The following is a 27552-nucleotide window of genomic DNA, read 5'->3' as shown; positions in this document are numbered from 1 at the left end:
CATCAAATTGGTCACAGAAGGAAAGAAGCACACTCCACCCCCAGAGAGAGCAAGCAGCGCAGATACAACAAATCAAACAGGTTGCCAATGTTCCACGGAGCCCACAGAGCATGACGGCGCCCAGTGCTACACTACTTATTCAATATCTCACTCCGCAAAACAAATTGCTAGAAAAGCGGCGCTTACCCCCACTTCAAGGCCAACCAAGTGTCGGACATAAAACTTTGGTGGGATGTTACACATCAAGCTAAATCTTTCACAACTCAGCGGCTTCAGTCATCAACTGGGGAAAATTCTGCATCATGAATACTAAATGATGATCCTGAGTTGTGGCGGACATGAGATATGGATAATGGAACAAACTGCTCTGCTCAGTCTTTCGCCAGCTAGGCAATACATTTTTCATACAGCTTATGTGTGAAAACAGTGCAGCCTACACGTTATCGCAGTCAAAGCTCTATAGCAGAATTTCATTGGTCTTTTGAAGGCAAGCTAAACAGTACGTGCCAACAACCATGTTTTTTTTTATTAAAAAGTACTTATGTGATTTGAAGAATATCTAAGCATTTGCTCATTTGTTAAGTTGGTTAAAGTAACATACTACCCAGCTGCAACATTTAAATGAAAAGGGAAAAAAGAGCAAACGCAGACAGATACAGGAACATGTCTCTGACCTCGCTCAAATGCCAGATTTTATGCGCTGAGATGAAATGCCCTTGAAAAAGAGTGAAATTGCCAGCAGGCCCACACGGGAGTAGAAGAGAGCGGATGACGGGGATCTGGGTACCATGTTTAGGAAATGTGGGTGGGAAAGGTTCCTCCTCCATCAACAGCTACAACTTAGGTGGTATTCAACAAGCCACTTAACCTCCCAGTAGAGGTTCAACAACTGCAGCTAGTTGAGGAAACGCTGGACAACTCCCAGGCACAAAGTAGCAGTGGGTATGTGAGTGGGGAAAGCAGGAAAGCACAAGAGTGCTTATCATATTTACCCAGGTAAAAGAAAAAGACATCAAAACAGGCATACCATGAAAAATAGAGTCACGCCTGCCATATTTATAATTTATTTTTTGGATTATCTTAATTATCTTAATTGATTCTATTATTTTTTAATTTTTAATTATTTTTTTATTTTTTGCCAGAAAAGGATAAATCCTCAAATTCCATTAACTCCCCCCAAATACACAGACTCAGAAGGTCAGTGTGTCTCATAGGTCATCTCTCACTAGCCATGCTATAAATGATTATGTGTGTGGACTGACTTGATGTGAAAACCATTAAAAAGACCATTAGGAATGATTTGGCCCATGGATATGGAAACTGTCCGGTTGGATTTAAACAGTCAGTAACTCGGCTGCCTCATTGAGGGCTTCTAGCTCGCTTTAATATACTCGCAAATAATGACCCGAAAGCCTCTTTAAGTTTGGCCATAACCTTGCGGCATCTCCAGATGCTTGCGTGACAGCTATTAGGTTTTATAAAGCCTTTTCATCACTCCACCAAGGCACTCAACAGTAGCACTGGGGTAGAAAACCATTCAGGTGTGTTTCAGAGATTTATCGATCTGCTAATGAGGAAAAAGTGAGTGGTGAGGTCGCTCTGTGAAAATCTCTGCGGGGGGTAGCGGGCTAGGACGAGCAACAGTCAGCACAAATCAGCATCTAAGCTTAAGCAGCGTTCTGAGCTATGGTGGATGCAGCGTGCCTACCCCTTTTGCTAAAATGTTAAATTTTCTGCATCTGCTGACATATCTGTATTTTGAGCTACATGAATAAAAATAATTGCTGCTCGGCGAATAAGTAAAGACATATTTTTCTTTTTTCAGTAACTAGAAATAAATGCCGGCTGTTCATATACATCATGGATATCAAGTTCTCTATTTGTCCAATATAATGCATGTGTGTGAAAGAACGCTTTCCTTCACATGGATTGTTGTCTTCCACCTAGAAAACGCAGTTTAAGGAAAAGAGAGAGGGTGAGAGAAAGTTGCTAACTTTTTCAGCTTTCAGGAAAAAGGCGAGGGTGTCTAGGTCAGTGCAGGTCGGTGGCTAACAAGCTCCTAAGAGACATATTGGTTGGGGGTTGGTGCTGAAGTGGTCACATTAGTCAATGTGCCATGAGAGAACAGAGTGGAAAACTCAGTGGCTGTAAAACGTTTCCTTCCAGCAGGACGAATGTACAACAAGACTGGGCATTAACCCTAAACTCTGGAACATCTAGTGTCCCCATATAACCCTTAAACATTACCCTGTGCTAAGAATGACATGGTATAAATACCCAGAGGGAGAAATATATGCAAAATATACCAAACTCTATTATACATGTACCGTTTATGTAATAGCTGAAATTGGCTGTACAGCTCAGCGGTCTCATTTTTAAAAGAGTGCGTAGGATCCGTATTAAATCACAGGTGAACAGAAGAGCCAAAAATAGCACGCCTCTACCACAAAGGGAGCATTGCACGGCCCTTTCTAAATGACACTCTACCTCTCAATGTGTACATGTGGAGAAGCTTTGAAGCCAATCTCCTAACCATAAACGCTCAATACAAAGCACCTAAAGGATGCATAGAAATGAGGCTGCTGATCAAGGACACGTCCAATCATGCGGTCCTCTTCTACTGACAATGCAGCAGCTATCCTGCAGCATTACGCACGAGTGGCACCGTGGTATTTATATGTTCGCGGCAATACCGCAGGAGATGATCCGTAACTTTCCCAACGGATCGTGATAAACTGATAACCCTCAGTACCATTTAGAAACGAAATACTGCTGAATGCATTTATTTTTTTATTTATTATTATTATTTTTTATAATAAACTGTGTCTATATTATTTAAGCACATATAGAAAGATGATAATTCTGGCAGAGCATCAAGACTGTAAATTCACGTGATCAATACGTGCTGGTGGTGAAACTGTTACAGTAAATGTAGATTTCACATACAGAATCTAAATCTAAGTTAACATTTATCTTGTTTTTATGCAAAAAATTACAAGATGCTGTTGAAAAAATGGGCATATTGGGGCCCGATGAATGTAAAAACAAAGAATTACCAGATTATTTTTTTTTTTACCTTATTTTTGTTTTTAAGAAAAATAAGAGCCACATCTGATATTCATTTAAAATTTTGATATAACAGTAGCAGTATAATGTCCTTGTAAGTGGATATCAGGCCCTTGCAGAGCAAAATTGAGTATTTTGGTCTAAATACCCAGGTCCATGCCAGGTCCCAGGAGGTTAATGTTGGCAGCATACAGAGCAGCCATCTCTTCTGTGCTCCCAGGTTTAGGAACGCAATGGATAGACGGTGAGTGGAATTTACTTTGAGATTTAATTTGGCTTATAACTACAGAGTCATGACTCACTGGCACAAATAATGTGAGGTGAAATGAAATGTGTGAGTTGGGCAGTTGTGATCGCTAGAATTTATGTTTACACTCTGGCTTCAATTCACTACCTCGCCATCTATGGCACTGGTTTCCTTTGTTCCTACGCCTCTTTCACGCTTCTTTTTGTGCATTCGACACATTTAGAAATGAGATCTCATGCCCTTTAAGTATATCAAAATTACTAGAGGACATTCTCAACCTAATCCTGCACGCTTCTTATTCACACATCCGCTAACAGTCATTCATGTCAAATTTTACAGAGCAAATGCTTTCCTCTGACAGTGACATCACCAATTTAACAGAGTTTGTGAAGGCTAAAAGTCTAAACAACCAAAAGGGTTAACCACATGATTGCAGTATAAACACTTCTATTTATTACTACAAAAACTGAATACATGGAGTTGTGAACTGAAATGGGGCAGGGTGTAAATCATTTTATTTATTATTAACATTCAGTGGATTTAAGACAGGCTGATATGTCTATTTTTTAAATATTGATGTTCAGTTTTAATTAATATGCAATAAAGTTCCTGTTAGCCAGAAACTGTAAATGTCTTTTTCAAATTTACTGAAAAATTCTGCTTTTCTTTGAACATTGACATGACTACCTTATTGGCTCACATTGAGATGATATGATTTACACCCTTTATTGGATGCAGTACAATCTCAAAAATGTAGGAGGAGCAAACTAAAAAATCTACTAAAGCTATATGTCATAAAAAAATGCTGCTGTCGTGGTAAAAAAGATGCAAATTTGAACTCAAAATTAAAATCTTGTGACAATTTCTATTTCACAAATATAGCAGAGTGCGTAGGAGAAAATAAAGAAACCCTTTCGGGGAAGTTTGTTGTTTCTGTAAAATTATGTGGCCACAAGCTGACAGTTATTATTGGAAATTATATTGAGCAGACAGACAATCACAGGTTACAATTTAATTCTAAGTAACAATAGAGCACACGCAGACACCAAGACTATACCTCCAAGCCAAGCTCCAAGTTACTAACAATGCTCATAAATATACTCGAGGTGCAACATGTCTTGTTCCACAGCAGCTGGGAACATCGTAACGAACGTGTACCACATGCTGGTGTATGGAACATCCTTACACTTATGTTCGCAAACACGGTGTCACTGAAATCTAGCATTTTTAATTTGGCTTTTCATGCATCTCAATGTCTGTAACAACTATTCCGCAGCACATCTGAACTGCACACACTGAAATCCAACCACAATGTAACTATGTTGCTCCAGGTGCACATTTTGTGCCTTATGGCATTGGTGAGTCTCTGTATAGTCTCTAAGTCCCCGTATAAGATTGTTAAATTGTTTCATAAAGTAACATTTTAACCATTCATATCATCAGGGGGCTCAGAAAGAGGGCGGGGTGGTGCAAATTAAACTCATTCTGTAATATTAACCATAACACAGTTGTTTGGGTAATGATCGTGTTAACTGCTACAATAATATTTTCACCCTTTTGTTATGATGGCAGATGTAATATATTCCTAATTAAAAGCAAATTAAGTGGTTTTGTTAATCCTTGAAGGATAATTATGCTCTCTATTGTCCTAATGTAATAAATGACACAAAGCTAACTTCCTGTCGTAGCCTTGATACAAATTTCACATTGTCTTATGAGTTGAGATTAATCAATAATGAGAGGTGTCTTTTACAAATGACCACAGTTAGATTCATGCCTGCACAGGGATGAAGTGTACATCTACCCTCACATCTAAGTCAAAACTTGAAGAATACAAAAGAAATTTTTCCCCCTTTCTTCTTCTAAACATAGCTTCAGGCAATAACGTCCTTCACTTACACAAATTCATGTCTGGTTTCCCACTGACAAAACAATATCAAAAAATGAGCTTAATTGCTTTCAGCGGGAGACCGTTTCAGCATTTCCCGTCGTAATCCTTCGTATTCTACGTTTTTTCCGTTTCCCGTTTAGAGATAGCCAATGAGAAGCTTCCAGTAGTCGACTATGAGAGCAAGCTTGGTGATGTAAGTTGTCACAGCAATGTGTTGCTAGGCAAAGAAGTGGAGGGAGTTTCTAAGTGCTGCGGTTACTGGGTGTTGACATTTCTGTCTGCCTGCCATCGACAAGATGGGCTGTTCTGAGTAAACACTGCCAACAACAGCAGAAGATTGATATGCAGGGGCTGCTGCTCTTTGAACCTTGGCACAGTCTGGCTTTTGACCCTGCCAAGTTGCTCTATTTCTCCATGTGTCTCCATGCTATTCTGCAACTATTATTGTCAAGCTAGTGTCTTACCTTGTCAATTATTTGGCAGGGCACAGCTGATAACTGACATAGAAGCAGCTTCACAGAAAGAAAAGAATCTCAGCTGTCTGCAGATGTTATGTGACATATTCTGCAACTTGTGACACAGAACTCAGTATAAGGGGAAGACCAGAATGAGAGATGCCCACCACTGAAACAATCTGTGGAAAATCAAAGAAATGAAGAGTTGAAAGTGACCAAAACATAATTCATTTACAACATTACACATCCTGTTCTTTGACTCAGTAAGGCCCCAATCACACAGGCCTAGAGACAGGTTCCTGACCATCTGGCAACCACCGGACATTTGGGCGAAAAATGAATATTTTCTGATGAGTTTCTCGATGTTGCTGGCAGTCTGTCTAATGCCCATTTATGTAAGCCAAGATACCAGTCAGTATCATTACCCTGGTATTTACCGGTCTGTAGGGAAAAGTGGGTATTCTGCAGCGTGTTGGCAAATTATTGCTGAAGGTTGCTTTCTGTTGCTAGAATGAAACTGGTCAGAGTGCAGTGTTGCACTGAAAAGCTCCTTGCAGTTCCTTTGGTCATTAACAGGTCATTGTGGTCACCTGTAGGTTGTTTGGAAGATGTTGACTTGTCCTTAAAGAGTTTGTTGTATCAAAGCAATCTGAATGGAACCAAAGCAACACAGGGGCATTTTTGATCCAGCGCCCTCTTTGCAAATGATTTCACCCAGAAATAGCCAATAAATTCCAATAAACACTCATCAAAGTACACATTTTTTTCCTCTAACAACCACCTGGAGGTTGCCAGGTTGTCACCGACCATTCTCTAGGCCTATGTGTCTGGGGCCTAAAATAAACTGTGATGACAATGTCAAAATGTGTGCATGTTAGAGCAGGTTATCCCTCCCCCCCATGTGTTTTATTGTATTATCCTTGCCCCAGTAAATATCTTCCTCGCTGCTCCCGAGTTTCACCTCCAATCTGCAATGCTGTCACCACGATGCTTTGGTTATTAGTCAGCAGTGTCTGATGTTTTGATTACTTTGAAACAAAAATGAGATCTATGGCGTTCTAAACTATACGTCCAATTAATTTACAGTTATAATTCACTCAAGTTCTACAATCTGCACATCTCAGGGATTATTAAAATAAAAAGGAGCCACTTGAGAGGTACGGGAAACATTTGCAAATCACATATTTTTATTTAGGATGTTATATCATCTCATGTCACCTTGTCTTTCTGAGTTACTGAGTGTAGTTTAATGAGTGAAATGATTATTCATATCCATTAAAATGTAATCTAAGACACAATGAAATCTAAAAAGGTACATACGTCTAACTGCAATGACTCAACTGGAAAACTTTGCACATTTTATTGTGGCTGGAATATGTCTGTATTAAAGATGTTTGCAGGAAGTAGGGAGAATGGGAAGCATGGAAAAACAAACAGGGGAAAAAACACAAAATAAAACCAACACAACCAATAACTGCCCGAGGAGACAGAAATATGGCATCGCGAAGCTGAGTGAGCAAATCTGATCTGTGTCCTATATTTGAAATAGCGTAGTGGGGCAGTCAATCCGGCGGTCCGGTCACAGGTCACCAATGGTAGTGTCTCGGCTAAATAAAGTAGGCCCTCTCAGCTAAAAACAGTTTCTCGTAACGGATACTCAAGCCGCTCGGGTCAGTGTCATTAATACACACTATGTGTTGCAGTGTGTCTGTTTTAATAACACATTCTCACAAAGAGACAAGGCATCCCCCTCCCTACAGCCTCAAATTTCTGAGCAGGACAAGTGTGGTCAAGGTTACACACAGAGCACATCACCCTCTGGGTAAACCCAGGCTCTGTGGTGTGCATTTAGTAACACAAGCCTGTTCTCTACATGCAGTACACCTGTGTCCTAGTTGGTAGCCCCAAATGTGTCGAGCAAATAAGTTCGCAGTATGGAATGCAGAGGCAGTTTGCCTCAAGAGCCACAGGAGACCCCACCCCTCATCTCCCAACAGGCCATCTTTCCTCCCATTTTTTATTCATTTGCTCATTTATAATCTCCGAGCAAAAGACTGTTAACCTCTTCCAAAGGTGAATTCTTAATGTAATCTTACTGAAAGTTTGGTGAAATTTTAAAAGCCATCTGTCTTTGAGTGCATCTTTCTTGTTGCATGTTAAGTACTGCAGTGTTTAGGCACGCCAGGATGGCAAAGGGAACCAGAAGTAATAAAACAGCTGTGTGTGTCTTTGTAAACAAGCTTAGGGCCCGACCCGGCATCATTAATCCCTCTGCTGTAGGTTTGCGGGCCCTGAGGCAAGCCTGCCCCGCAAACACACTCTTTTCAGGTTTGTCGTAGTCTCCGATACGGTGCCGCTTTGCCTTTCTTACCTCTCAGATCTATCACTCTTTTACTCTGTCTCTGGATGTCTCTCTGGGCTCTCCTTCACTTCAAGGATACTCATCCACCAAGTCAGCATATTGTGGCAGACAAAGGTTTCTTGAGTGAGCGTTTGTTTTCTGCCAGTTTACCTCGACAGCGGAGAAGCTGTCATTTTCTGTCCCTTCAACCTCCCCCTGCATGTTCATCTGTTTCTGTTGGCACGAGGTACCAGTGCAGGCCACCTGCCTCCCAAGCAGTCAGTCTAAGGGAAAACTGATACGTTTACAGTTGTGAATTAATGAAGAGCTTTGATAGCAGTTCGATAGGTGATTCAGAGCAGACGTAAACCATTTTTGCCTCTCTTTTTTTTTTAACCGCTTCTCACCTTCATACAAAAAATGAATACCCCAAGCTTTTCATTAAAGATATCGTGTTACTTTCCTGCTGTACATAAACGTTTCTCATGGGAATAAACTTACACAGTTCAACATTTACATTCCACAAAGTAGTATTTTAGAGGGCATTAACTTTATCTTTTTTTCAGCACCTTGGTTATATTAATTATTACAAAAAGCAGGGAGGTAGTTCAGCCAAAATAATAATAAAAAAAAAAATACATACAATGATTAACTACAAATAAAACAGTTCAAAACATGCTGATTACAGCTCATTTGGGACATAAAAGGTTATCCAGGTAAATCTAAAATATTCTATTTCAATTCAAAACAGCACATTTAAATAAAATTGTTCCCTCCGTGCTTGTGCTTACGACACATAAATCCTTTTTTGACATTATATCCTCTCATGTAGGACAGGCAGTGTCTAAAGGTAATGTTTATCTGCTGATCAGAGGATTATTTAGCTCTGGCCTGTCAAACACCAACAAAAACAACACAAATTTAGCTCTTCCAGCGGTCCAACCCTCAGATAATACACTTCTACTGTCATATTTGAAACGCAAAAACATCTGAGACATTTCAGAATAGTAAAAGTGTTGGTTTTTTTTTGTGTGGGTCTGTTTTTGAAAATCCATAAAACAAATGACAAAAGAGACTCAGAAATGCAATATGCATCACGCATACTGTAGCAGTAGAAATGTCAATGTGCTGAGGTTGTACTGAGCCTATAAATAGCTTCCGTTTGCAATAAGCATCTCTTTTCTCCCTCTCTTTTTTTTTAATTCATTCCACCAACTAACTTGTGTCTCGTTTCATGTTCCAAATCTAAACAACAATAGACTCTTCTCATCAGGCTGGTGGATGTTCTTGTCAGACAGGTGATCATATGATTTAGAGAATGATGGCTTCTCTTCTCACCCCTTTCTCCAAAAGCTATAAACTGCAACTGGCTCAAATCAAATAAAGGAAGCCTAATGAAAAACCTCAGCAGACTATTTCCACAGCTGCACCGCCGAAGGATGACAGTGTGCATAACGACGCTTAAATCGGTGATCTGCACTGTCGCAATCCTGCGCCACTTGATGATCCTTCTATCAACTATTTCAATAACACAAACACCAGATCAATCATCAGATGCGATCTAAGCGCCCTGACGCTGAATTAAGTGTAGCATGTGGTGAGATTTACAGACAAAATCGACTTCGAGGCTCCTGAGCTTTGTTATCTCGGTGTTTGACAGATTACTTCTTTTGTGAATGCTTAAAATGAAAACCTGGCTGAGTCTGTCAAAACGCAATCTGATGCGTTGTGTATAGACTCTAATTTTGTTCATGCCAGCTGACACCTTCTAAGAAGAGCAGGGAGAAGCAGATAGGTGGGCAGATGATTTGCTGAATAAAGCTCTGTTTCTCAGCTCAATATCCTGTGTGTAGACTTTAAAGGGATAGCATGAGAGGAAATAAGGGTCTAATTCTTTAAGCCTCAAGTTCCAAAATCACAATCGAGATATCTCTTGTTGTCTCAGGCAATAAAATCTCAAAGTTAACAAAGAATTTGTTTAATAAAAATTGCATACACAACTAATAAATGTCGACCAAAGGGCTCAATCCTGAGCATTAAGACCTCTGATTAGCGCTTTTACCAAATAAAACTTTAAAAACTGTAATATTACACTTTTGATTATTGAAAGGCTTCAATCTTTTCATGCTTCTACTTTGCTTGGAATTGGGAGATTTGGTATTTGAGTTCTTTGAAGACATTCAGAGTACTGATGAGGGTAAAAGGACACTTTGCTCTGGAATAAGGACAAAAGGCTGAACATTTGTCACGTGCACACAAACAAGATTAATATTCTAAAGCCATACAAGCTCAGTGAGGCTGTATTTGACACAGTAGTGCTGTGATTTAATGCTAATGTCAGCATGCTATCATGCTTAGTAATATGCTGATTTTTAGCCAGTGAAATATTTACTATATTCAGCATCTTCATCTATAATTTTAACATGTGTAAGTGACAGTAACAGTGTTTTATTTTATTAAGTAAGTTAAGTTTTAGTAAGTAAGTAAAGTATACACATCAGGGGATTACAAACAATCAGCGACAACATTAAAATACTGCCCGGGTCCCCATTGTGCTGCCAAAACGGCTCTCAATCTTTGGGCCAGAACCTGTGGAATCCATCACCAGGATGTTATAAATGGATACTTGGGGTTCTGTCCTGTGGGTTGCAAACAGGACCTGTGTGGATTGGGCTAGATTGACTTGGGATCTGGGGAGTTTGGAGGCCATGTTAATGCATTTGGCTCGATGTCGAATTTCTTGAGCTGTTCTCTGCAGTTTTCCCGTGGTGTGGTTGTGTTCACCGTCTCACGAACAGAGCCCACTACTGTTAGGGAGAGCCTCGTGCCATAGGGCAGGGGGTGGCAGATGCCAAAGTAAAAGACACAAGAACCCAAGCGCTTCCCACAAAATGATCAATATTATTAACTTCCCTTGTAAGTGGTTTAATATTGATGACTGACAGTGTACACATCTAAAAGCCGTCAAGATATTTCTCTCAGATAACAAAAGCGGAAAACTCATCGACTCGGAAAAGCAAATACGCCCAGGCTGTAGAAAAACAAACTGAGACCATCTATACAGCGCATGTTACATATGTTTCACTGGATATAAACATCAAGTACTCCAACATCATCTGTACCAAAGTTGGCAGAGATATTTCAGGACAAAAGAGTCTGACAAACACCATTGTACTATAAACCCACGGCACCAGTGAGAAGCATCCATTTAACATAATACAAACCAAATTCTTAAAAAAGCTGGGATGAAGTGTAAAATCTCTCAAACCCGTATCTTACTGACAATAATACACAAAAATCATATCAGATGTTTAAGAAAAATATTGGCAAAGAATATAATGGATCTCATTTAGGTTAACTGGCAATAGGTCAGTTGCATGACTGGGTTTAAAAAAGGGAAAGTGAAAAACTGCTCAGACAAACTGACAAAATTTGAAATTGTTTTGGGAAAAAATGGACACCATATCCTCCGGACCAGAGAGAAGAGAGGGAGCGGACTGTTCTTAAATGAAAAGGGGGAGGCTGCGCAGCTTTGAGACAGGCTGCTGCTATCAAATTCAGAGTAAGCATACTCTCTCAATCTAAACAAACACATTAATATCCAAAGAACAGAAGACAAATATGTGCCTTTTCTTTTTTTAAACCATTACAGAATAATTCACTCGACATTCAAAGTACTAGATTTAAGGCCGAATTGATTTTGCCGTCAAGCATCAGCAGGTAACCAGGATATCTGGAGTCAGTGAGTTTAATGCCCACCTTTGTTGTGACAGCCTGCCATTTTAGTCAATCACTTATCAGAGCGTGACTAAAGGCTAAGGCTCTGAGGTAAAGTCAAGATGGCTTAGCCAAGCGAGTGTGCCATTTTCAGGATAAGAGGCAAAGAGGAGTAGAGGTTAAAGCTCCATGTGTGACCTGGAACAATCCTGTCGTCTCCTGAGCTCCTGCCACAAATTGCAAAGTTGGGAATAAGGTCCACTTTTGGCAGTGCAGACAGATCCACTTGGGAACAAATTGGGAGACAGAGAGAGAGTTGATAAGAAAAGGCATGACTCCAAATTGTGAGATTTTGTTGCCACGCTACAGATGAGAATATAACATGAGCTTGTTAGATATACTAATGAGAATGCTGCAACGCATACAAGAGGATAAGGAAATGTAGTTCGCTTATGCTGCCTACACATAAGGCAAAATACATTTTTACATTTGTCTAAAAACAAGCTGAAGTGTGTAAGACGCAATTACACAAACAGGAATTTTAATTAAGGGAATTCAGAAAACACGACAGCAAACGCAGAAAGAAATGCCTCGAGTTGACATTTGGAGAGAAGGAAGAAGAGAATAAAAAGCACATTTCTATTGGACAGAAATCCCTCAGGGATAGAGGTGGGGGTTGGAGAAGCAAAAGGCAGAAAAAAGTCACTCAAAAGCCTCCTTTTCTTTAAAAAGGAAGTGAAAGTGAATCTTTTCCTATCACGTACTATATGACAGGTAAGATAAAAGCTGAAGACAGTGGCTTAGTACTTCTTTTAATACCTTCAGGTATTACGTTTGACCTGGCAGAGGAGAAGTGAAAGGTGAATATGCTTAACATTTTTTTTAAAAACAGAAAGGTATCACGGGTAAAGAAACAAATGTCAAAAGACAGGATTAGGTGGACATTGGTAAAGTCATTTTTTAAATAAAGCAGGTGAACAACAGGAATTTTCCTTCATCGAAAAACTCCCTACTTCCTGACTTTCAGAGCCTGAGGATTTTTTGGGGGTTTTGTCATGAAACTGTATGTTCCACAGCAAATTTACTTTATATTTTCTGGTTATTCCAGGAACATTAAAAATTTTTTACCGAAACCCAAACTTTTCTCTAACTACATATTAGATTTGTTGAATATCAGTGATCTGTTCTTCCCTGGCAATCAAAGAGCAATTTTCAACATTACCTTAAGAACCAAGTACGTTCAGCAAATTGCGATTGGCAACATCAACAAAGACTGCCATCGTAGATTAGATCTTCAATACTGCAGGCAAAGAAGCATAAATAAAATAAAGTTACGTTGAAACCAAGCACACCATTGTTTTTCTTGTGACATTACCAGTAAGTTTGATGTGTCACATGGCCCTCTTCCTATTGAAAAAACAAAAGTTGTATCCAAGATGGCCGACTTCTAAATGGCCACCATGGTCACCACCCATCTTGAGGAGTTTGCCACCTCACATACACTAATGTGCCACAAACAGAACTTTAATATCACCAACCATTCCCATGTTATTACGGTGTATCCATATAAGTGGCCCACCCTGTAGATGCTTTTAATCATTTGCAGTATGCAGGTTTGCTTGTTAAGATTAATATGAAAAATGCAATAACAGTTACTTAGATTACCTCTGTTTGCTTCAGTTTGCTTGCTTAACTCTTTACCCCATTATAGCAACATTTGATAACCTCCTCTGTACCTTTAATGATGAGTTTTGAAACCGCGATATATATGAATAAAGATTTGATTTGGCAAGGTTCAGGGTTTTTCCAACATTAGCCCGAGTAAGCTTTATAGGCCAAGATAATGGTCAATAATTTTATTCTGAAAGGAGACAGAAACCACTCAGTTTTGAAAAGAGAAACAAGCATTATCCCCAGTACACTTCCAAGGTGTAAATAGTTAAGGATGATAGTGGTTAACCAGCATTGTAAAGGTGGTCCAATTGCAGTCTGACACTAACTGCACATCTAAAGGGGTGCTCTTATAATCCAATACTTTTTCATTCACTTCTGCTCCTTTAGCAGCACATTACTGATCAATACCATCGAGAGCAAGCCGAGCCACAAGAGATTCATAGGCCCAGTTCGCCTGAAGTCTAAACAGTTGGAATTACATGTGACAACTTTAGCAGTCTGGAGAGCTCAGTGCATGTACAGCTTAGCAAACTGGACCTGTTACAAGTTTAGCTTCTTGGCTCATCCTGCAACAAATATTAATGACTGTTACGCCAACAGAGTAGCAACAACAGGGTGTCAGTATCCAGCACGGTGTCTGGAGCTATGCATCTGTATTTATACAGTACTATACTCATTGATGACACTATAAAAAGCTGAACGTGTTTACTCTGTTAAATAAAAAATTGGTAATACTTTGTATAAAAAAAAATTACATTATTGACTTTCTTCTTATCCTTCCACACATGGATGTGAACAGACCCTTCTTTCAGATATGCTGGGATTTCTGATCGCACTGCTGCTGTTTCTCTTGCTTACTTGGGTGGGGCTCAGAGACCTCCCACACACACACACACACACACACACACACACACACACACACACACACACACACACACACGATAAAGGATTAGGACATTTTAATTTTTTTTCCACAATCCAATTTCAATGTCTGAATAATCTTAAGGCTCAAGAGTTCATTGCTCTTTGAGAGTGGGTACATGCGTTATTATGCTATTATAATATCATTACATCAGTAGCACAAAATGTTTTTAAAATGACACACATTTGTATTAAAACATTAATTAATCTTTTTTTGCCCCTGGGACAGTATATTGTCAAAAACATGTTATCATGATAAACCTGCGATTGTGAGCCATCAGTTCATTTTTTTACTCTATAATGCATCTGTCCTATGCAAAGTAAGAATTTCTTCTCATGTCTTCTCATGATGTGTTTGTCTGAGCAAAACAAGCTTAGTAACAACTCGTGCAATTTTATATATATATATATATATATATATATATATATATATATATATATATATATATATATAATGTCAAGTATATGGTGATAAATGAATGAAGAGATAAGGCAGTGCTAATCAAAACAGGTCAAACTGCAAAACTTTACATCATGGATCATCATCAAATGGTGAATGACAGCAAATGCTATTAGTGCTCATGTCACATTTAGATGCATGGCTTTCCTCTCTCGTGCACCTTACAGCTGTTAATTTGAGCAGTCATCTATTTCAATAAGGCAGCCAGAATCCCCTGTGGTGGGGGAGATAATGTTTGCAGACAAGACCCAGCTGCAGGCCAAATCAGAGTCATTGATTTGGCCCTTAGCTCTACGGGACAGTCGGGGTCCCAGAGGAAACAACACAAGGGCAATTGGAAGACTCAGCTGGTCTTTTGGCCTCCTGCATTAATAATCATTCCAATTAGAAAGGAAAGGTCCACATGCGCCCTCTGGTCACATAATGTCCCTTTCTTTTTCACTCTTTAAATTGCAACTTGTTTTCTATTTAATAATTTTCAGCAGCAAAGCCTCAGAAGCTTAAATGGTCAAAATTTGTAATGTTAATTAAAGGGAGTATGCCCTTCCAAGTTTGAATTTTAATCTGTGATTCATTACAAAGTGAAACTGTTTTGCTGAACTGCACTCTTTCAGAACTTTTACCTTATTACTTCCTTGTAATGAGATAAATTCATGAGTCTAGTTGACTCAGCGTCTAACAGATCATTTACTTTCCATTACATTTTCATATACAGTGAAAAAAATCAGATCAAACTGAAATTTGGAAAACAACTTCTACCCGTTGGCGGATCTTCAAGAATGTGGAATGTGGATGTTTATGCCTGCACCTGCAAAAGTCGAGCTTCCCCTCTGACTTCAGATGCATTTTTTTTTTTTTTTGAGTAGGACTGGTCTTGAGTTGGGAGGTCTCGTCATTATCAGGACTTTTCATACCTCTATTATGGTTCTTTATTCTCACACTATACCACATGAAAAAGCCTTTAGTTGATTTTCATGCTTCAGAAAACCAGGGGGAAAAGCTTGTCTGATAATGTGCACCACTACATAATAGCGTGTTTATTACAGCATGCTCAGTTAGTGCATTTAATATTGGTGTTACAGATCCATTTGCTCTTCGCTGTCTAGTCATGTCTCAGCTCTATACAACAGTGTAATCTACAATGATATGCACACTATTGGAGTTTCTACAATTAGCCATCAAGTTAATCTCTAAATTTGTTTTGCACATATTTACCCTGAGCATCAATATTTTGAGACAATCCCATTTTTAAAGCTGTATTACTGTAGTGCAGAAATGATTACTTGAACAATCAGTTTGTCACGGTGAAATAAGTGTCAACAAGAATCCCTTTGTCACTTTTCTTGTCTTTGGAAATCAAATATTTAAATCTTTAGACTGCTGCGATAAAAAGGTCTTTTAAGATTCTTTTAAAACTGTGGTGGGCATTTTACATCAATTTTATGGCATTTTATAAATGAAGTCGATGTTTAACCAAAAAAAGAATATTTGAAGGTTCAAAACAAATTCAGAACCGCTTCAGTTTATTGTACAGTAGATTTTTATTTGTCCACAATTCATGAGACAAAGAGGAAGATAAAAGTTCGGTAAAAGTTCCCTAAAAATAAATAACAGATTTTTTTTATTTCCAAGTAATTGGACCATTTACTTCTTTAACAGCTTTGCAGTTCTGGGTTTAGTTGTTCTATTCACATTTGCATTTGTTAACTGATATCTTCATGTCTGACTTAGGACTTTGACTGAGCCTTTCAAGGACCTTCTGGGACTTCTGAGTCCACTCTGACATCATCTGGACTGTATGTTTTGCCTCTTTGTCATGCTAAAAGGTGAACATTTGCCTGTCTCAGATTACGTGCACTCTGGAGCGTGTGTTTTTAAAGGGCCTCCCGTTATTGGTTGCATTGATTCTACCTTCCCTGACTGGTCTAGTCTTCCCTATAGCTGAGTGCACCCCCACAGCAGGCTACGACCCCAATGTTTCACCACAAGGTTGGTATTAGCCAAATAATAAGTAGTGGTTGGTGTCTGCCAGACATTTGATTCTAGTGACCTTTGGGTATCCACTCACACCTCCCAAATATAAGAAGTTCTTGCTTTGTTAAACTTCTTTTCCAAACAGCTATAGGAAGAAACCTTGTAGTTCAAAAGTTGCCAAAATTGCCAATTACCATGTCAAAATTGACTGTTTGAGAAATAGATTGCGATCAAACTAAGGAAACTAAGGAAAGCATAGAGCAGAGATTTACAGAGTTTGTGTAGTGTAGTTTCCATAGTATTCAATAGAGAAATCTCTCTCACACACACATGCACACAGAGCAATGCTCACAAAACCCAGAATATTCTCAAACACTCACCGTCCTGTCTACATCTTGTCACAGATCATACTATAGCCTTGTTATGTTTAACTTTTTGATAATACAGCTTGTTATTTCTGCAATGTTGTGTATGTGTTCCCTGGTGTATCATAAACTGCTTTTTTATTTTCAAATGTATTCTATCAAAATCAAAGACTATCAGGACAACACAAGTCCCCTTGTGCGGGACAGTAGATATACATACACAATATTAATAACCATTGATTAAATTTGCAAAGCACTTCCCTCAAGTGCAATTTCTAGCTAATTTTTACAAAAAAACCCCCAAAAAACAAAAGAAAAACACCTGTTTTCTAAAAGGGAAACTTGAAGCCAGAAATATGAATCTGCACCTTTGATGTAAGATGTTTGTTTTTGTTAGTGGGGAATAAAAAGCCCCAACTTCACTTCAGGCCAAGTTCATGCATTTTGTTTTGTCCTTTGAATAATCATTCCAGACTAAGAAGAGAGATAAAATGCCTACAGCTGGTCGTTTATCAGCTGTAACGCCTGATAAATACAGTGAATGTGACAAACAGATGATACTGATGGTGCTTCAGAGGCAACGTAAAATAAATCTTAGACTAAATGTAAAGCTATAAATCTAGGCAACGTCCTTTTTCATGCAACATTTCAGTTTGTTTTATATCTAAAATTAAATTTGGTCTTATGGCACTACTTCTCCAGCTAACACTTACAGAAAAACGCCACAAAATCAAAACAACCACCAAGTCCAAAATGAATTAATGTCGTGGAAAACACTATCAAATTAAACAAACTGTTTACACTCCACTTTGGAGACAAGCTGTAAAAAAAAGGCCTATTCAGGAATATTTGGCTTCATTACCATCTTGCCACCTCGTATCCTGCATGTGGCAGCGATTCATGTGAAGCATCTTTTGACAGCTTGTGCACAAAATCCAAGAACTTGGCTGTTTGCTAAGTGTTATGAAAAAGCAGCCGCTTTTCAGCACTGAACATATTTTAGTGGAAGCTACCACGGGGAGCCAAAAAAGAACGAGGACTGACAGCACCATTGGTACATCCCAAGTGAATGGCATCACTAATGCTTGGCTGGCGCATTAGTAGTCGGGTATTGATGCATGTGAATGGGGAGAGTGAGGGGACAGGGAGGTGGGGGTGATTGCTGCTGTCCTAATGTGATTCAAACAACCTTTTTATAAAAGGGCTTGTCCCTATGCCAAGGGAAGCGGGTGGCATAAAGTAGTTGGTGATTACCTTAAACAAATGACTGTCTCATTAGACCCCCAGAGTGTCGTGTGCATAGATGCAAACAGATACGCATACACACACACACACACTCCACTGTCCTATGAGTTTGCTCTTCCTTACACAAAAGCAAACACACATATATGTTTTTGTTTAACAATTTTTATAGAGCTCCATGGTTGATCTTAGCCTTACAATCAAAACTAGATGCAAAACCCAAACCTAAACCAAACCCTGACCCAAAAAATCCAGTGTTTAAACTTGTGGGGTTGGACCCCACCAGTGTGCTCTTGGATCCTGGACCCCCACAAATACAGTGAAACAAGTACACACACACACAATCAGACATTTACACTGACATAAGCATTAGGTTGGCTTTGTACACAGAAAGGGCAGTCCACAAAGGCAATTCACAGGAGGGTACAAGCCTCCAATAGACTAATTAACATCTCCCAATTACACCAGCCAACATTCTATGGTGCTCCAGTTAGCTTTGGATGATACCACACAACACAACAGAATGTGTCACCATGAACGTTTATGTCCAAACAACATCTGAGCCGCTCCCCAAAAGCCAAGCTAATGACTGCAATTAGTGTCAATAGCCTCCAAGCTCGGGCCTCAGCTGGCCTAAAGATGAGCAGACACTGCACGCTGCTGCCGCGCAGCTCAGTGTATGAACATTCGGAAGAAAAGATTTTACTTAAGAGAAAGAGAATAGATTGATATCTCATTTCCTTAATTACTTTGATCTGTCTCAAACCGTCTAACCCATGTTGTTTCAGATAAATTAGGCCCGGCATAATAACAGCTAAGCACTCAGAGGTGTACCGCAAGGCAAAAACAGTGCAAAGTCAAGCAAGAGTACGATTAGCTATTAATTACTAATGGTTTTATTTAAAATGTCAGCAATTGTAAGACGTTAAAACTAAGAGTCCCTGTATCATCTAATGTTTATATAGATAAAATTAAATGTATGATTTAACCCAACATACGGAAACAAAACGAAACCATGAAAAGTACTGATTTGCTTTGTTGTCCTGGTGTGGGTAGTCCAATTTTGTGCTTTGATCATGTAAATGCGATGGCTATTTCTGTACTCTGAGTGCAGTGTATTAGCCATTAAACTGTAGGTGACTTCAAGCTTTTAAACATAAGCCTCTGGGAGGCTGCATTAACTGCTGGGAGGATACCCAAAAAAATCATTGTGAACATCACTGATCTTACTCAGGAAAAAATGAGGTGATTGAAGAGGGCAGTCTTTGCTCACTGGGATATTGGTCTCAGCAGGAGCACTAAAGCATCTGCCACCTGACCATTAGTTAAATAATGCATGGAGATTGTGCGACGCCCATCACACCGGGTCTCGTGCTCATTACTGCTGCTGAGTGAGGTCAAAACTCAAGCCAGCAAATGCACCAGAGCTCGAGAGGCGCGGTAATGCATGCGCACATGCGGCAAACTGCATACACACAAACACACATGCAAAGTGTGGCTTTCCAAAAGCTTACTGCAAAAAAGCTTGCAGACATCTGGGGGATTAACAAAGGTTCTTGAGATTATACGGAAAAGGTTGAGTGTGGGCTGATTAAACACACTACCAAGAATGCGACCAAAGTTTAGGGCATGAGCAGTTCAGCTGTCAATCTCCATCATGTAGATAAAAAAAAAACAGCAAAACAAGTCAGATAGTGTGAAACTTGGAATTTGCTGTGCATGTGTGGTTTCTTGAGTGTCAAACACTGAACAGCAGGAAAGACGCGCACTCCAAATATCTGCTGTCCCAAAAGTCACACTGACCCAAGGCTTCAGGAGCATTTCCCATCAGAAGCCTGTTACACCGCAAAGGCCATTTTACTCCCAGAATAGCAAGTATGGGGAAATGTAATCTTTGAAGCCTCAGCTGAAATAGCCAGACGAAGCCGTTTTCTGGCAGAGGAACAGAAGGAAGGCTCAGGCACTGGAGCTAAATTTCAAACGACTCACATTATAGGGCAAAAGGGAAAGAAAAACTTTTACCTTGTTGGTTTGAAGCTTGGCAGTGCTGTAAAAAAGCTTAATTTTTCTTCTTTTTTTGGACTGAACAAATTTAAAATCACGCTGATTGTAAAACTGAACCTTTGAGAAGCTGACAAAAGAGAATTCACATAACCACAGAGCACTCTACCACAGGATACTATCAAAGTGCCCAAAATCCCCCTGCCACCTTCTTACTGCCCCTTGCTTTCATCAGTTCTCTCCTGTTGTGGATAATTAACAATTTGGTAAGGCCTAATCATGTAGACATGGGAGCTGATTTGATTTAACCTCAATTTAAAAAGGGAGAACCCCTGAGACATCAGCAGGAGGTTGGTACACCAGACATGAATGGCAAAGAGATGGACGGAGAACCAGTGGGAATTTGATAACCGGCATCAGCTGCTCTCCTGGCAAGGTGACAGCAGGAGGTACCAGGACTGCTGCTGCCACAGGAAGAGGAAGTTCTGTTGTTTGGTCAAAATGATAAAGACAAAATAAAAGAACATACACGTATGCAAACTTCTGTTAAACTATATGTTGCAGTAATTATATGCTATATAATCCAGTGAGAAGATTACTAAAGAAAGACACAGCATTTAGTCATTTCAATGAGTGAGACGATACTGTGTCATATATGTACAGTACTAGGTTACAATGATGGTTTTTCTGTTAATCATATCCAAATAATAAAGACATAGATTTTAGTTTCGGATCCAGTAAACACAAGCAGAATGCAAAACCATCGATCTCACTGGACAAATATTTTAAAGACCTAACAGACCATCCAAACCAGCTACGTGGTATTCTGTCCCAGCATCAGAGTATAAAACCACCAGCGTGCAAGGAAACATCCATCAGCTTGCTCAAAAGCAGATCCCAAGTGCCTTGCCTAATAGACTGTGCCCTTTGTGTGTCAAAATCTAAACAAAGAAGAGTGATTGTATTGTTTCAAGACGATCTAGTCGATATTTGTTTCGAGGCATCATTGCTGAGCAGGTATTCTTTTGACAGTTTTTTTTGTGTTTCTGTTTTTTTTCTTCTGTCCGTACAGTTTTGCACAGCATGTTCAGCGACAACAAGTCCATCCCAGAAATGTCAGTGTGCCAAAATGAATCTGTGGGATCACAGTTCATTTTTCACTTGGTAATTCCAAAAGTCTGCAGCTTGACACTGAAGCGCGAGGATATTAAGTTGGGCAACGAAATGCGTTCAGTAGATGACAACCTTAACACACTGCGAGAGGAATCATGATTTTAAGTGTCTCAATTCAGTTTGCAACTTAAACTGCACTAAGCTCCACCTACTTTTGACTGTTCTACACAGATACATGACAGACAGGTTAATGTGTTTTGCACTACAGTAGAGCTGAATAAAGTGCAACTCATAGGCAGTGCAACTCAGGGCTTCCTTTAAAGGCACTGTGGTGCTTTTACTCCAAACCTGAAATTCAAGAACAAACCTGGCATCAAAAAGAAGCAGAATTTGGTTAAGTCTGTTTTAACAGTTGCTGCCATTTTCATTTGTATACAATGGAGAAAAGGATTAAGGTGGCAGGTTACTGTTTTTCAACCCAGAGACGGCAGTTTCATTGGTTTATAACTGATCGACATCAAGCCATCTGCCCTCGTAACATACTGTGCAACAAAGAGTACATGTCTCGGCATAATATCCTTGTTCGTGTGTCATTAAAAACATCCCTCCTCTCAGTTAACCACTGTGCCACATCTGGTGCTGCGCGTTTCATGTCACATTAAAGGAGAGCGTGTTCCCAAAATTTCGATTAGAAATGTCAGGGCTTTTTTATGTGACAAAAAAAGAAGAAATCTTTTCTAATCGACACTCTTTTCTAATTCTAACAGCAGTGACACGATGCTATCACTTTTCCACTTTTTTCTTCTTTTTTTTTTTAAATAAAGAGATTAAAGTACTAGAAAACTGATTTAAAAAGAATCGGAACAGACCTGACATTTTACCTTCTTTCATATTAGAAATAAAAAGTGAAAGAAAAATTCCAACCAGTCAGTTTGTCCCTGCGATTCCCAATCTCACTCCTATTAGCCGCAGAGTATAGTATATTTTTTTTATCAGCCATTACCTCCACCGGTTCCCATTCTTCCAGGTTGAGGGCTGATGCATATCCAACGTGGCAGCCGGTCACCAACACTACGCCGGGATGAATAGTCCGTCATCCCTGCTTCCCCCTCTCCCTCTTCACTCTGCTCTCTGCCTCTTGCCGGAGCTGTTTGCTCAGCTGTTCCCTCTCCGACCGCATTTATCCCAGATGAGCGGCACAGCTTACCCGCTTAATCTGTGTGTGAGTGCGCCTGAGTGTGTCTGTGTGCATATTCCAGGCATCCTCTCATTGCCCCCCTGATGACCATCTAAAGACACGCCCTGACCAAGGGAACCACACACACATGCAGACACACAGAATGTCACTAAGTTAATAAATTGCACTCATGGGCCAAACATTTAAGTGGAGTTCTTTTAAAGCATATCTGAGGTCCATAAAATTCCTATGGAAATAAGACAACATGATTTTGTCTGTGTGTGTGTGTGTGTGCGCGTGTGTGTGTGTGGGTGTTGTGGCTTGTTTAAATGGATTTCAATAAACTGCGGTGTTAGCATTGTATTTTATTTCCCAGCCTCTTCCTCCCCGTAAAGCTGACGCCATAAAACAAAGATAAAGTAAAATTTGTCACCTGATTTTTTTTGGGTTTAAGAAAGAAGAATGAAAATGGTCAAATTAAAAAGGGGGCTGCTTTTTTAAAATCCCACTTAGAGCTTTCTGAAAGTTACATTTTTACCCTAAATGTTAGCAATGCAATGGGATACTTATAGTAGGATAATGGCACACAGTGTGTAGTAACAAGAACATTCTTTAATCTGATTCAAGTGAAAATATTCAACTGAAAAACCTCCATCCACTTCTGGCATCCGTGAACATACTTAGTTTGTGCCCACAAATCTATATCTGTTTGCCTCTGCAAGTTTCCGTTGACTTTGCATTTGTGTCACCATTAATTACCTTTTTGCGATATATATACTACAGCTTAGTGAGGTTGGAGTGTGTTAGTCCCGCTAAGTCTGGACATTTGCGGTATCTGTAGGGACAGAGCTCACAGTTTCCCTTTGTCTCTCGGGGGATGATGGGGATTAAGTGTGAAGACAGTACCCTAATGACTGCATTTTAATATACACTGCATTCCTGAGTTTCATGGAGTTTATTTTGTCATGAAGAAAGAGGTTATACTCTATGCATTCCACAGTACAGCACGTTTTACAGGCCGAGCAGAAACAAGCAAAAACCCTTTCAACTCCCACAAATGAAACAAATGTATAATCGGGCCATTTAATATGTCTGTGCCACGAACCTGCTGACACCCCCGATGCAGTACATTATAACTACAACATAACCCGCACAGAGCGCCGTGTTATGCAATGTAAGAGTAATGTTTTGTGTGTCTGGTACAAACTAAGCACATGCTTTCAGAGACTGCCAATAAACTGCCTCTTCCGGTGCGCAGACTGCACGGATGGCTGCTGGCTAACACGGCAGTGGTCAGACACGAGCAGCTGTTGTTGGGGTTGAACCAATCCCTAGCTACCTTTTTATCTGCTAATATGTATGTATGTGTGAGAGAGAGAGAGAGAGAGAGAGAGTGCATGCCTGCTCCCGGGGAAAAAAGCGATGCAATGTCAGTGATGTAAAGCATTTTAGTGTATTTTGCACAGAAATATGATGTATTGCAAATAAAGTGATCTGTCCTTTGATGTAAGGACAGCAAATAATTACAACCCCCTAGTAGCCCTGTAAGTCTTTCATTCTGTCAGCATTTGAATGAGGCATTGCACGGCACATCCGTATCTGTTTGGGGTCTTTCTGCTTTTCTAACTCTTCCATCAGGCTCTAAAGTCTTCCATAAAGACAAGGTGAAATCTCCTCTGCTCACCCCCCACAGACTCTCTGCAAAGTGAAACAAATAACCCCTCTCACCCCTCTTAGAGGAAACCGTGTGTATGCCCTGACTGAGATTTATGCCACGGACAACCGAAAAGAACAGTGGGCAGCTAGGAGCTTAAATGCTGGCTTTGTTTTTCTAGACAAGGGCTGTCCTGCGATCCATCATGTTATTGAGAAAGAGGGGTGACTGGGCTGCCTCTGAATCGCAAAGGCCTACTCGGTCGATGGTGAGGAATGTGCTGCTGTGATGTACGCATGTTGCTTTAGTTCAACATGATCTAGTTTACACATACTACACGGAAAAACTGCTACAGGAAGAACGTGTATAGAGGGAATATCTCATCAAAGGAAAAGAGTATTCAGAGTGCTTTATAACACTTTCTTAAAAAAAGAATGTGAGAGCTTTTAGGATGTTCAAAATTTAAAGTTCTGAAAATCAAACTGTTATTCTTTATGTAATAAATAGGTCAACAAACTCCATAGAGAAACGTGGTCCTATCTCTCTCCATATATATATATATATATATATATATATATATATATATATATATATATATATACAGTTCATGTATTTATCTTTCAAAATCTGTTGAGCTCAAAAATAGCTGCATATATTAGCAATGCAAAAATACAAAAACTTCTCTTAGAGAGATCTTTCCAAAACTAATATTGGATATATATGAATACAACATAGTGGGATTAATTTCTCCCATATCCTTTTCTATTATGCAACATAGGTTATGATCTAGGATCAGTCTTCAGGTACAAAAAATGAAATAAAGAAATGAAACCAGTGAAGAAATGCCAGAAACTGCAGTTCTTCAAACTGCCACTTGAGGCTGGCTGCAAACCAAATAGGTCATTAATATGTCTCCTAATTCACAGATACCTGCGAGCTGCTGTGAACAAGTTCAGTTTATGTATGAGCACTGGCTCCTTAAAGGCCAAGGCCCTTAAGTTGGAGTTGAGCAAAAAGAAGAAAGAAAGAAAGAAAAAAAATTCAAACCAAAGCAGCAAGACCGTCTTTATTTTTCTATGCATTTTTCTTCTGGATCAAAACCTGACACTTGCATGACCCTCAATTCAACTAGACAGCTGATGGTAAGAGATGGAGACATTCAGTTATGCAGGGTGCCGCTTTTGTAGCCTCGAGCTTCTAGCCTCAAGCAGCGATGAGGAGCAGACAATAAAGGTCTGTAAGTTCACTTCTATCTTACTCCACACCACCAGATTTCTTCATTTTTATAACTTTTAGAAGGCAGATATGAAACAGGGCTGCCTCACACTTCAGGTTTCACACAGCTCCCTCTGAAACCACACAAAATCTGATTAGGATTATTTTTAGCATACATAGACTTATTCATTTCCATGAAATGCGCACAATGAAAATGCCATACCTGCACAGAAACTTTGGATAAACCAGTGGGTCAACTACTCTTTTTTTTTTTTTAATGTGACAGTGCCTCCTTCAGTGTGATCTCCCCCCACCAGCACACCACACACTGGTGTTTTGCCTCAACATGTCTCTCCAGCATACTCTGGACCACTGCTGCATTTAATAGCTTTTCCCTGCAGAGCATTCACAGTCGATCTCCTTCAAATTGTACAATACACTGTATACCACAATTTTCTTGGTTTGTGCTACATTTTGACATCACAGCTTCAGCTCCCCAGTATTACAATGGAAATAACACATAAGCGTGGTGCCTCTGGAAATGGTGAAAAGAAGACTGGGCAGAGGCTGTCAAATACAGAAGCATTCATCAACTGTCTGCATGAAAGGGAGAAGAGAACGAGCATCATCCTGCGCAGTGAACTGAGATTTGTGGGCTGCTGTGTGGGCTGCATGTATGAGTCAAGGGGAACATTATTGTTTTGGTTCATCAGAAAAAAAGGCCATTCTGAAAGTCTCTTTGGGGAAAAAAAAACCCCAAAAAAGCACAACTGTGTTAAAAATAAACCGTGAATTTCATGTTGTATCCTGAGAGTCTTGTTTTGCATGTGGAAATTACAAGCACGGCGAGCCTCAGAGCAAAATGATGTGCCACTGAAGGATCCTGCCGGTTTTAAATATCACAGAATACAATGTGAATCTTAGAAGACGGCACTCAGCTTATGGCAACAGACTGCAGCAAGTCTCGCTAAAGTTACAGCGCCTACAGCTGCCCTTTCTTAAGCTAAGATCCACTCATCAGTCTGAGTAAACCCACACATTAATCACAGTTGACGGTCATCCACCATTCAAAGAGTTTACAGTGGAGTGGCTGTTTGTTCTCAGGATGACACTGAGGCTTTATGTCGCGTTTAGCATGCAGGCCAATCTATCTGCCTGAGAAACTCGGCTGCTAATAATGCTATATTGAGATGCAATGGCCAGCTCTCAGTTTTAATGGTGACTGATGGGGGGCGCAGATGAATTATTGCTCACAGTTCATCAAGTTAACTTTGCACATTAGGAAGTTGAATGAGTTTCTAGGAGATCCTATCAGTGGCAATTACAGGATGAGCAGACATTTAAAGGGGGTGTGCGTGGGGGTGATGAGGAGTGGGTTAAGCCTTCGACTTGATTTGAGTGCCAGTGTCCAGCATGTAAATAGGATGCATAGGAAGTGTGTGGTCTGCTTCATCTTAGATTAAGCTTAAATTAGCTTAAATTCACCAGATAGAGTGAAAAAAGGGTATCTTTATGTCATACAGGTAGAACAGAAGTGCTAGAAAATAATGACCAATCACTAGGAAAAAGAAAAAAAGGGTTTTATATGCTCTTTCTGTGTTTATGATTTATGTAATATATTTCTGTCTTTCACAGTCCTTCCAATTCTCTGTACATCCCTGGCTTCAGTCTTCTCGCTGAATGTTTGTAACTTTCTTTGTCAGCTCTCTCCGCCTTCCATCTCCCCTATTTCTCTTTTCCAATTTCCTTTCTCCTCATCTCTCCTCTCCACCATTAGCTGCACTGCAGATTGCAGTAAACCCAGAAAATCCTCTTCATCACACAGTGCAAATACCATCTGCAGTGGGTTCACCCTCAGCCCCAATTAAGGTCTAGATACATGCTCTGTGGCATCTGGGATAGCATCGGACATTCTGACAGGCCGGCTGTACAATTTATACATAAACATGGCACCGGAGGGCAAAATGTCAGGTAACTGCAAAGATTCTGCTAAATGCTGTGGTTACACAGCTTGTGAAAAATACATAACTGTATGTTAT

The 27552-nt window shown here is 39.8% G+C and overlaps 1 protein-coding gene across 3 annotated transcripts in view; it reads right to left on the bottom strand.

The window, feature by feature from the left end:
- Positions 1-27552, bottom strand: part of kazna (kazrin, periplakin interacting protein a) — a 192900-nt gene that overhangs the window by 79158 nt on the left and 86190 nt on the right. The window contains exon 1 of one of the 3 annotated variants that reach the window (XM_087833677.1): positions 22471-24597. The exons of the other annotated variants lie outside the window; for them this stretch is intronic. Within the exon in view, the coding sequence (XP_087689803.1) occupies positions 22471-22564 (94 nt within the window). The 5' untranslated portion in view covers positions 22565-24597. Of the gene's footprint in view, positions 1-22470; positions 24598-27552 lie in introns of those variants that run through there. 3 annotated transcript variants of the gene reach the window in all.

The sequence above is a fragment of the Neolamprologus brichardi genome, chromosome 20 (genome assembly GCF_056152115.1).
Source record: "Neolamprologus brichardi isolate AB-2024 chromosome 20, ASM5615211v1, whole genome shotgun sequence".
In the NCBI taxonomy this organism is placed as follows: domain Eukaryota; kingdom Metazoa; phylum Chordata; class Actinopteri; order Cichliformes; family Cichlidae; genus Neolamprologus; species Neolamprologus brichardi.
The sequence above is the reverse complement of the archived record's forward strand: the minus strand, read 5'-3'. Positions and strand labels throughout refer to the sequence as shown.